Below are 10,471 nucleotides of genomic sequence, written 5' to 3'. Positions count from 1 at the left end.
AATAAGCCCCCCGCCCGCAGACCCCCACAACCATCGAGCAAGGGTTGTGGGGATGAGGCCCCTCTCCCCATTAACATGGGGACAAGGTGCTTTGGGGGGCTACCCCAAAGCACCCTCCCAATGTTGAGGGCATGTAGCCTTATACGGTTCAGGAGGGGCCCTCTGATACAGTTTCACAGTACACTGATCCTGGGGTTCGAAAGCTAGATTCTAAAAGAGTCTAAAAATACTCTCTAGCAATACACACAAAGAACTGAGTATGTGCAGCTTTTCCCTAGCCTCTGTGCTATCTGGAGATGGATTGGGGACTCTGGAAGATGGGGAGGATCAGTGAGAACAGAATCAAACAGAGGATTAACCCCTTAGGTTCTACAGCGAGTATAACAAGCATGCTTTACTGCATATACAGACTGATTTTACTGTTGTGGGTTTAGTAAAACTCTTCTTTCGTTTGCAGAGCCGCAAGTGTTGCTGCTCTCTGACGTATGCAGATCTGTTGCGTGGTGTGTTGCCTGCACTCTATGGCTCCTCCCACTGGCTACTACAGTCCTACTGGACACAGTATTCACAAAAGGGCTGGTAGAATGAATCTTAAATACCAGCAAGGGACAAACAACCTATTACACCTTTAAAGAGGAAGTAAACCCTGATGAGTTTACTTCCTCTTTCATTCCCTGCAAAGGCAAAGCATAATGGACTACTATGCATCGCATAGTAGCCCATTATGTGTCACCTACCTGACACAGGAGCCAGCGAAGTCGCCGCTGTCCCCTGTAGTCCGCCGCATCCATCTTGTTGGTGGGGTCTCGCAGCTCCGCCGATGTCATTCAGCGAAGCCACGATGACGTCACTCCCGCGCATGCGCACGGGAGCCGACACGTGCGGCAGCTCCGTCGCTGAGAATGCCGCGCTCAGTGCGCCTGCGCGCCGCTGTCTAGGGCGCATGCGCCGTAGACAGCAGTGCCCGTTTTCGGGCAAATATCTCCTAAACCATATAGGTTTAGGAGATATTGCTTGGACCTACAGGTAAGCCTTAATCTAGGCTTACCTGTAGGTCAAAGTGGTTTGTAAGGGTTTACAACCACTTTAAGTATTGGATATTGGCAAAACCTTTAGTTATGCAAAGAAATAAATAACCTCCCCATTTGACAGAAAAGTAAATATTTAACTTTTTGTTTTACGGGGTGCTTGGATCCCAAACATTTTATCTAGCAAGAGAAAAACAAATGTGACAGACATTTCTCGTATTTGAATGTTCTTTCTGTGTTGTACAGATGGAGAAAGCTTTAGTCAAGAAGGTGATGACGAGGCTGAGAATGACAGGCCAGTCAGTATGAGCGGAAGTACGCATGATGAAGAGGAGGCCCTTATTAAGAGGGAGAGCACTGTTAGTCCATGTGAAAACCCAATGTTTGATAGGTAACTATGAAACAAAGTGACCCTTTTTATTATTTATTTCAATATTAGAAATGATTGCATAATAATAAGCTGTGTTTTTAAATATATGTAAATGAGACAAGTAAATGGTGTAACTACAGTTGTCAAGTGTTCCTTATAAAAGTGAATTCCCAGATATGCCAATATTATCTAAACACAAGAGGCATGTGTATTTTTACTCTTTATGTGTTGTGCAGAATCCTACCATCTGTGTAGGTTTCTGTAATCAAGACCTGTCACTGCATGTCTCTTTCCTTGTGCAGGGTGGACTGGTCTTGTTTCCACACTTTTTGCAGACAGCTTTTAGCAGGTGGGCAAGTTGGGTCCCTTTTATAGCTTGGCTCTCTGTACAGGCTTTATGCTGCACAGTGATGTCACTGCTCATTTTAAAGGGTAATATCTGGAGGCATTTGGTGCAAACAAAGTGGATTTATATCCTATGTGGCTATTGCAAAACATATTTAGATTAAGGTTTTTATGCCCAGAGTTTAATTTAAATTTTCTGATTCTGCAGAGTAAAACACCTTCATCTTACCCTCCTGAGGTGCCATGAATAAAACTGCCATCTGATCTTCCTCCCCTACCCATTACTTTCCAAACTAAACTATGCTTTTGGGCCAGATTCACAATGTTGAGGTGCTGCTTTCCAGCAAAACACACCTTCCAAGGGAATAATACTGCATGGAACATGCACCTTGCATGAAAATTTCTTCTAATTCCCCTAACATGTGAAGCAAAAATCTAGAGGTTTAAATGCAGCCTTACAGGGAGGAAAGCATGTTTTTTTTCCTTCAATATTAATTTTTGTGATACCTAGGTAGACATTCAGTATATTGTAAAATTGGACAGAAAACAGGCTTTGTCCTTTCTGTAGTGCAAAATCTGATACAGCTCTGCATAGAAACCAATCCGCTTCCAGGTTTTTTGTCAAAGTTCATTTGAACAAGCTTTGGTTTCTATGCAGAGTTGCACCAGATTTTTCACTCTCCATTTTTAGTAAATCAACCCCTATGATATGGACCTTCCTGCCTCCAAAGTAGAATTAGCCAGGTTTCACAGATTTCACTATGCAGAAGCAAGATGCTCTACCCTCAATAGACTAGTTACAGGCATAGGACGGTGAGTGTCATGGTTGGTTAGTAAAGAATAGCACATTCAGGTTTCCTGTTGATTTGAAGAGAATATTTGTAACCCATTGTATGTTGAACCCTTAATTGGTAACAGCTGAAAAGATGGCAAAAAAATCAGTCTTTCGAAATTCAACCCATGTATGGCCAATACATGGGCTGAATTTCGAAAGAAATTTCTTTCGAAAATCTTATCTAAGAATTTTTGTTCGTGTTTCGCACCATTAGTGGGCTGCAGCAACAGCCGATTTTTGTGCGGCCATCAAATTTTAATAATCAGACATGTTGGAAATTTTTTGAAAAAAAACAAATGGTTTTCTAATCAATGATGGGAGAATCGTGCGAGAAATGTAATCGAAAAAGAAATGTTCATGTACAAGAAAAAAAGATTCGCAGACACGAAGATTCTTTTCTGTAGGAACATGAGATGAAATTGAATGCTTGGTTGGTCAAATTTCGAAATCAATGGTAGCACCATCGGATCACAAAACACATACGTTTTCTGATTTTCAAAAGAAAGTTCTTTCGAAATTCGGCCCGTGTATGACCAGCATTAGGAAGCTAATTAGGTAGGAAAATTTTGATTGAGGACATCTTATATAGTAATCCAACAAGATATTTCTCTCAAAATATTGAATTTGTAAAGCGTTTCAATTATTGCATCTTTTCACCTGTTCATAACCTTGTCTGATCATGATGTGGTAATTACCAGTTATTCTGGGAGAACTTCACTAAAATTGTCTCTTATTCATTTAGCAACTTCATTCCCCTTATGAGAGTTGTACAGTCTGTGCGATATAACAAAAAGAAAAACAGCTGCGTGTTGATGGAAGGCTGGCTTGTCCATTTCACCAGCAAAGACAGTATGGTGAGTAAACGTACAATTACAGCTTTATAGCGTGTTCCAACACACAGCTATTCCATACTGTAGGATATTCTGGCCTTTTGTACAAATGTACATATTGTATAATCCCACAGCAACCATCTTATAGCAACCTAACAGCACTTTATTTGAAAAGTAAATATTAACTTGAAATGATTAAAAGAGAAGTATGGCCTAAGCTTTTTTGGCTATACTTTTTTTTTGTGGTTCGCAGGAGTGGAATTACTTGTGCTAAAGCCCACTGTCGACTAACGTCACAAAGCTGCTTCAGGCTCTGGAAGGCTCTCAAACATATTGTCAGAATCCACACAGATACTTGATCAGCATGGCTCGTGACTGAGAGGTGGAGCCAGTCACTCCCGCCCCCTCCCAGCCTGGTCCAATGAGTGCTGGAGAGACAGAACAGGAAGCGGTGACTGACGGTCACCGATCTTTGCTCAGAGCTGACTGAGAAAGGAGCGATCAGTGGTAATGTGATCGCTCCGTTCTCAGGCTTAGAACTAACAGGGGATGTTGCAGCATGGAGTTTAGTAATTCTTCTTTAAACAATTCCATAAAGGTAAAAATATATATTTATTTTCGCTATGATGATTGCTATATGTAATAACAATGATTTTTGACAAATATGTTATAGTGAATGGAGCACATGGTGTTACACTTTTGTTTTGTGTACATCTGGTCTTCTAAAATTTTGCCCAGCATAGAGTGGTGGTTGCAGCTGCAATCTTTCTTGAAAGGGAATCTACTAATTTGCTAAATTTAACTCCTAACCATTTTCATACTAGATCATAGTCTCTGGAATAAATTTAGAGGATCCCAACTGTGGATGCTTCACCCACAATAGGCAAAAAGGCAAATGACTAGTCACCAGTATTTCTGTGGTCTATTTGCAGCTGATGGTTTTTTACTTTTAAAGCATACTTCCCAACTTTCTGATAACGAGGGACACCTTTGAGCACACAGTATGCAGGCAAAGGACACGTCGCGGTTACAGGAACTACAGAAAATAATTGGCTAAACCACACAAGTTCTTTTTTTTTTTACCTCAATTTTTCTATATTGGGTTTGCAAATAAAAAAATGCAGTAATATAAATGTTTGATAAATATTTTAGTGCAGCTTAACACTTTTGGTAGTAAAATGGTACATTCTGTTTAGGGCTGGGTTCATCAGACCTAAAAGAGGGACAACTAATGCTCCATACATGATTGGAAATTCCGCCAGCAAAAGACCGATGAGAGCTTTTGGTCGGAAATTCCAACCGTGTTTATGCTTCATCGAACTTTTGCTGGCGGTATTTCCGCCATCAAAGGATTGAGAGCAGGTTCTCTATTTTTCCAACGGAAACATTTTCGATTGGAAATTCTGATCGTCTGTAGCAATTCTGATGCGCAAAATTCCTACGCATGCTTGGAAACAATTTGACACATGCTTGGATGCATTGAACTTAATTTTCTCGGCTCGCGGTAGTGTTTGTACGTCACTGCGTTCTTGACGGTCAAAAGTTCAGGGAACTTTTGTGTGACCATGTGTATGCAAGCCAAGCTTGAGCGAAATTCCATCGGAAAAACCATCCAAGATTTTTCCGACGGAAATTCCGCTCGTGTGTATGGGGCATAAGGCTGCAGAAGGATTTGAGCTCAAAAGAGGGACAACCCCTCCAAACGAGGGGCAGTTGGGAGCTATGTTAAGTTACCTGTGTTTGCCATTAGGTTGACTGGGCCATGTAATTAATTGAGTACTGATTCAATTGTTGCTTTCAAGATAAGACTGTAGTTAGAATTGTGTGTGATGGAAAGATGCTCAAAACTTCAAATATCTTCCCATCTAGTCACCACCTGAGTTCCAACGTATACTTTAAAAGTGTGGAATGACTTGATAGTATTTGATAATTGTCAGGTACTGCACCGGGGAGATCTTCCCACCAAACTTCCCAGTTCGGTCACATCACAGCAATTATTTATGGGCCTAGTGCTAAAGTGTATCTGCAGGCAAACTTTTCTTTTATTAGTTTTGACTAGCGTTGTGAAGGGTTAGAATGCCTGTCATTGGACTTATTGGGGAAGGTCTATCTCGACATTGTCACCAGGACAGGAATTGAGGGGAAATTTAAGAGGGACACAGATTACACTTGGCTGAACATGCACTTTGAGGTAGAAAAGCCTAGCTATGTACATTGTCTACCTGCTAAAATGGACAAGAGTTGTGTGTGTGTGGAGAGGGATCTGGAAATGGTACTTTATTGATGTGTTGTCATTTTTTTTACAGAGGAAAAAGCATTACTGGCAACTGGACAGTAAATGTATTACATTATTCCATAATGACACGGGTGGCAAATTTTACAAGGTATGAACATGTTATTATATGTACAATACTATTGCTGCATACCGGTTATATCCCTATATTTGATTACACTGTTCCAAGATCTATGAATGTTTATACTTGATAGCACAATACCAGACCCTTACAATTTCACACTTGACTATACCATGCCAGATCAATGTATATTTGTATGTACTAACACCATGCCAGACATGTAACACCATTACATGTCTACACTTGAGTACATCATATCAAATAATTGCATGCTCCTAACAACACTATATAAGACCACCTGACCTTTTCAGCCTCTTTCTTGACCTTTACTCAATAGAAGTTCATGTTAGTACATGTCCCTATAGTGGTTTATTACATATCAAATGCCATTCCATTCAACTTCCAAGTTAGGTTTGATGCTGGAAAAACAAGGACCTCATTTACATTAAGACGAATATTACCATCCTATTTGCTATTTACCTAGAATACAATGTTACCCAATTATTGGTTTGTGTAACAGCCTATTCTTTCTGAACCATATATTAATGCTGGATTTGAATTGTCCTTACTGGTACACACAATAAAAACTTTAAATGATAAAAAAAAGAAGACTACTGAAAATTGCTCTAATAAACTGTTAAAAAAGGTCCTGTGTAAATCTTGCAATTTCTGTACAATTGAAATAAAACCTAAAAAAAAAAACCTAATCACAAAGCTCACACACTCCCGTTTTCCAGTCTGCTGGCTGCTGTGCTTTTTTTTTTTTTTATTATTTGTAAAGAAAATGAAAAGGAATAAAAAGGATGGCTGATCCAAATCAAGCAAACATAATTGTATAAGCAGATTGAGCAAACTAAGTGGGTGTTTTATTTTGTAGTGTGTCACAAAGATGCAAGCTTAAATGCATGCAAGTTATTACTGATAAACTTTGAAGGCTAAACATCTAAAAACATAAAACCCATAGACTATGGGTTTGATGCATCAGGTTCGAGAATGAATAGGTAAAGTGTGCTTTGCTTTCTTCAATTGATTTGCCCAGACAGTAAGAGTAGGGGGTACTAGGAAGACATTATGCCTCATGTATCAGCAAGGACCTTTCTCTATGATTAAGCCTATTGGGTGAAACATGTCAGAAGAGTGGTCCTTGGAGTGGAAATTTTGCCTGTGAAGACATCTTTGGATTATACTATGACATGTGCATTAGTCATGGACTCCAAACCAGCACTTGGATCCAGCATATGTGGGGAACATTTGGAGGACTGGAGCAGTAGAGTTTTGTCTTTTGACACTATAAACAGCAGTAACATTGCTGTTTTCAATTACAGTGCCTCTCATTAATATGGATTTTAATAATAGAAAAGGTACTAGGGCACAGGGCATATTTTTACAAACTAAATGCAATTTTAATGACCGTTGCAGGCCCGACACTTGCATAGCCCCCAACTGTCCCTGATTTGGAGGGACTGTGCCTGATTTTGAGCAATGTCCCTCTGTCCCTCATTCCACCTCATTTGTCCCTCATTTTGGTCTAATCTATATAGTTGTATATAAAATGCACATTTTATGTTTCAAAAAGTGTTTCCCAGTGCTAAACCTTTCATCCAATTTCTAAATTGCTGCATTTGTACATTTTAAAAGCCAATATAGAGGAATAGTAGTGGTAAACAAAGTCCTTGTGGATTTAATTAACCGTTTTTTTTTTTTTGGTTAATTTCCCTTTAAGGGGGTGTGGTGGGGGCGTGTCCTATGCCTACATATGTTTTCTAGTAGGTGTCCCTCATTCCCATCTCAAAATGTTGGGTGGTATGCACTTGGGGTATGCTGCAGCAGATCCAGGGTACGTGTCTCAGGTTCCAGGTCCTGTAATTGATACTGGTACACTGATTGCTAAATCTTCACACCAAGCTACACGATTCTTGATCTCTGAACAAGTACCTTGATATAATCTTTATACCCACCTCAGACATTTCATAACCAGTATCAATCTTCTTCATATTTCTACATCTGCACACCTGACTGCAACACACTACTTTACTGCATTTCCACACTTGTATACACAGCAACATTACAATTTCTCTTTCTGTTTTTACCAGACTGTAATGGATTTCTGTATCACTGCATCTATTTAGACCAGATCTGATTGTTGCATCTCCGTACTGTATCTCTTCCTTACAAATCCATAACTTAAGACTTCAATTCTCTGCATCTTTTTTGCCTGTTGACCGTGTATATGCAGGCTTCTGTAATACAACTGCCATCACTAAACCTAATTATATCCCATATTAATCATGAAATGTCTTAAACATGATGTGCTATATGCGATTGTTACCCCTATGCCACAGTTACCAACTTCCCTTTCACATTAAAGTATACTGCATGCAAATGACTATTGGGACTCTTTATGTCTGTGTCATGCATGATCACAAATTTCACATATCTAACATATTTATATATAGAAAATGATATACATTTAAATCTGGTTGCTGGCCAGAATTGCCAGCAAATCCTCAAAATTTACATTTCACCTAATTGTATTTCAGGAAATACCCCTGTCTGATATCCTCCACATTGAGGCATTTGATAGTAAACCCAATGGGCTTGCAAAAGATGGGGAGACCCCTCATTGCTTTGAGTTACTGACAGATACTTTGGTGTATTATGTGGGAGAGCGACGTTCCACTCCACAAGGTGGGCATAATAGAGCAGATTCTGGAGACACCTGGTACAGAATGATCCGAAAAGCCCTGATGCCAGGCATGGATGAGAGCAGCACTCCAAAGAAGTCATCTCAGTCAAGTATTCCAGGTGAGATGTACTGTTCTCATAACCAATTCAGTTTGTTGTCTATTGTAAAACTGCATCCCAGCTTTAAAGCAGGGGAGGTCAGAGCCAACAAAACCGCAAGTGACATCAATACGGGCAAACGCACAGCCTAAATGCATTTGGTGATCAACAGGTCATCAGGAAGCTGTTAATCATGAAATGCATTCAAGCTGCGTGTCTGCCCGTATCAACGTCACTTCCGGTTTTGTTGTTTCCGACCACCAGTGTCTTGTAACGCACACCGCAACTTGGAGAGACGGCGAGCGCACTTGGTTGGCTGTACATGTTGGTGCTGACTTACAGCAACTGTAAATGTAAGTGCGCATTCGTATATACTTGTTGGAATTGATGTTTTAATAAACTTACTGCACTAGGATATTCAATATGCTTCTCCCGAGCTTTTATGGTAGACCAATTTAAGGAGATGCCTCTGGAGCTGAGAACCATCCCCTTCAGGTATACTGCTGACCAAATGAGTCTAATGCCGCATACACACGATCAAACAATCGGGTGGAAAAGCCCGGCAAACTGAAGTCCGCCGAACAATCCCCCCCGTGTGTAGCCTTCCGGCATACTTTTTTGACCAGAAAGTACGGCGGACTTAGAAAGTAGTTTTGCACTCCAATCTTCCCGCCGGACTTGCATTTCGGCGGACAATCCGGCCGTGTGTATACCAGTCTGCCGTACTTTTGAAATGAATGGACTTTTCCCGCCCGGAGAAAAGTCCTCTCATTTTGAGCGGGTCTCCGGGTAGGCGGGGCCCGCGAAGGAGACGTTGCTGGCCCCGCCACCTGGTATGGACTTAAAGGGGAACCCCAATGGCAAAAAAAATCGGCGTGGGGGTCCCCCCCAGGTCTACATCAGACCCTTGTCCGAGCACGCTACCCGGCCGGCCGGGAAAGGGGGGACGAGCGAGCAGCCCCCCCCTCCTGAGCCGTACCAGGCCGCGTGCCCTCAACATGGGGGGTGCCTTGGGGAAGGGGGGGCCGCGCGGCCCCCCCACCCCAAAGCACCTTGTCCCCATGTTGATGAGGACAAGGGCCTCTTCCCGACAACCCTGGCCGTTGGTTGTCGGGGTCTGCGGGCAAGGGGCTTATCGGAATCCGGGAGCCCCCTTTAATAAGGGTGCCCCGGATACCGGCCCCCCACCCTATGTGAATGAGTACACATTCACCTGTGAAAAAAGTACAAAAAAAAACACACAACACAGGGTAAAAATAGTTTATTGCACAGCTCCGGGGGTCTTCCGTCTTCCGGGGGTCTTCTCGCCAGACCGGGCCACTGCCTGTAAAAGAGCTATAAGAAGGCGTGGTGGCCCGGCAGAAGAACCGAAGAGGGGGACAAGACCCCCGAAGTCGGAAGAAGGGCGGCGGCGAGGAAGAAAGCCGGGCTCCTTCACTAGCAAAAGAGCTAGAAGAAGATGGCGGAGGAGTCCGGCGAGAAGACCCCCCGAAGACGGAAAACCCCCGGAGCTGTGCAATAAACTATTTATTTTTTCCCTGTGTTGTGTTTTTTTTTTTTGTACTTTTTTCACAGGTGAATGGGTAGGGGTACATTGTACCCCATACTCATTCACATAGGGTGGGGGGGGCCGGTATCCGGGGGCCCCCTTATTAAAGGGGGCTCCCGAATTCCGATAAGCCCCTCGCCTGCAGACCCCGACAACCAACGGCCAGGGTTGTCGGGAAGAGGCCCTTGTCCTCATCAACATGGGGACAAGGTGCTTTGGGGTGGGGGGGCCGCACGGCCCCCCCTTCCCCCAAAGCACCCCCCATGTTGAGGGCATGTGGCCTGGTACGGCTCAGGGGGGGGGGGCGCTCGCTCGTCCCCCCCCCTTTTCTGGTCGGACAAGGGTCTGATGTGGACCTGGGGGGGACCCCCACGCC

General features: G+C 42.6%; 1 protein-coding gene across 1 annotated transcript in view; it reads left to right on the top strand.

The window, feature by feature from the left end:
* The window catches only part of LOC143933628 (serine/threonine-protein kinase D1-like), a 197,415-nt gene that overhangs the window by 121,546 nt on the left and 65,398 nt on the right, over positions 1-10,471 (top strand). The window contains exons 8-11 of the mRNA XM_077456581.1: positions 1,275-1,419; positions 3,321-3,432; positions 5,715-5,792; positions 8,303-8,567. Coding sequence (XP_077312707.1) covers positions 1,275-1,419; positions 3,321-3,432; positions 5,715-5,792; positions 8,303-8,567 — 600 coding nt within the window. The remainder of the gene's footprint in view (positions 1-1,274; positions 1,420-3,320; positions 3,433-5,714; positions 5,793-8,302; positions 8,568-10,471) is intronic.

The sequence above is a fragment of the Lithobates pipiens genome, unplaced genomic scaffold (genome assembly GCF_037356315.1).
Source record: "Lithobates pipiens isolate NorthernLeopardFrog02 unplaced genomic scaffold, aLitPip1_a1.2 Scaffold_10, whole genome shotgun sequence".
NCBI classification, from domain to species: domain Eukaryota; kingdom Metazoa; phylum Chordata; class Amphibia; order Anura; family Ranidae; genus Lithobates; species Lithobates pipiens.
Note: the sequence above shows the minus strand (reverse complement) of the source record. Positions and strands in the feature narration are given on the sequence as shown.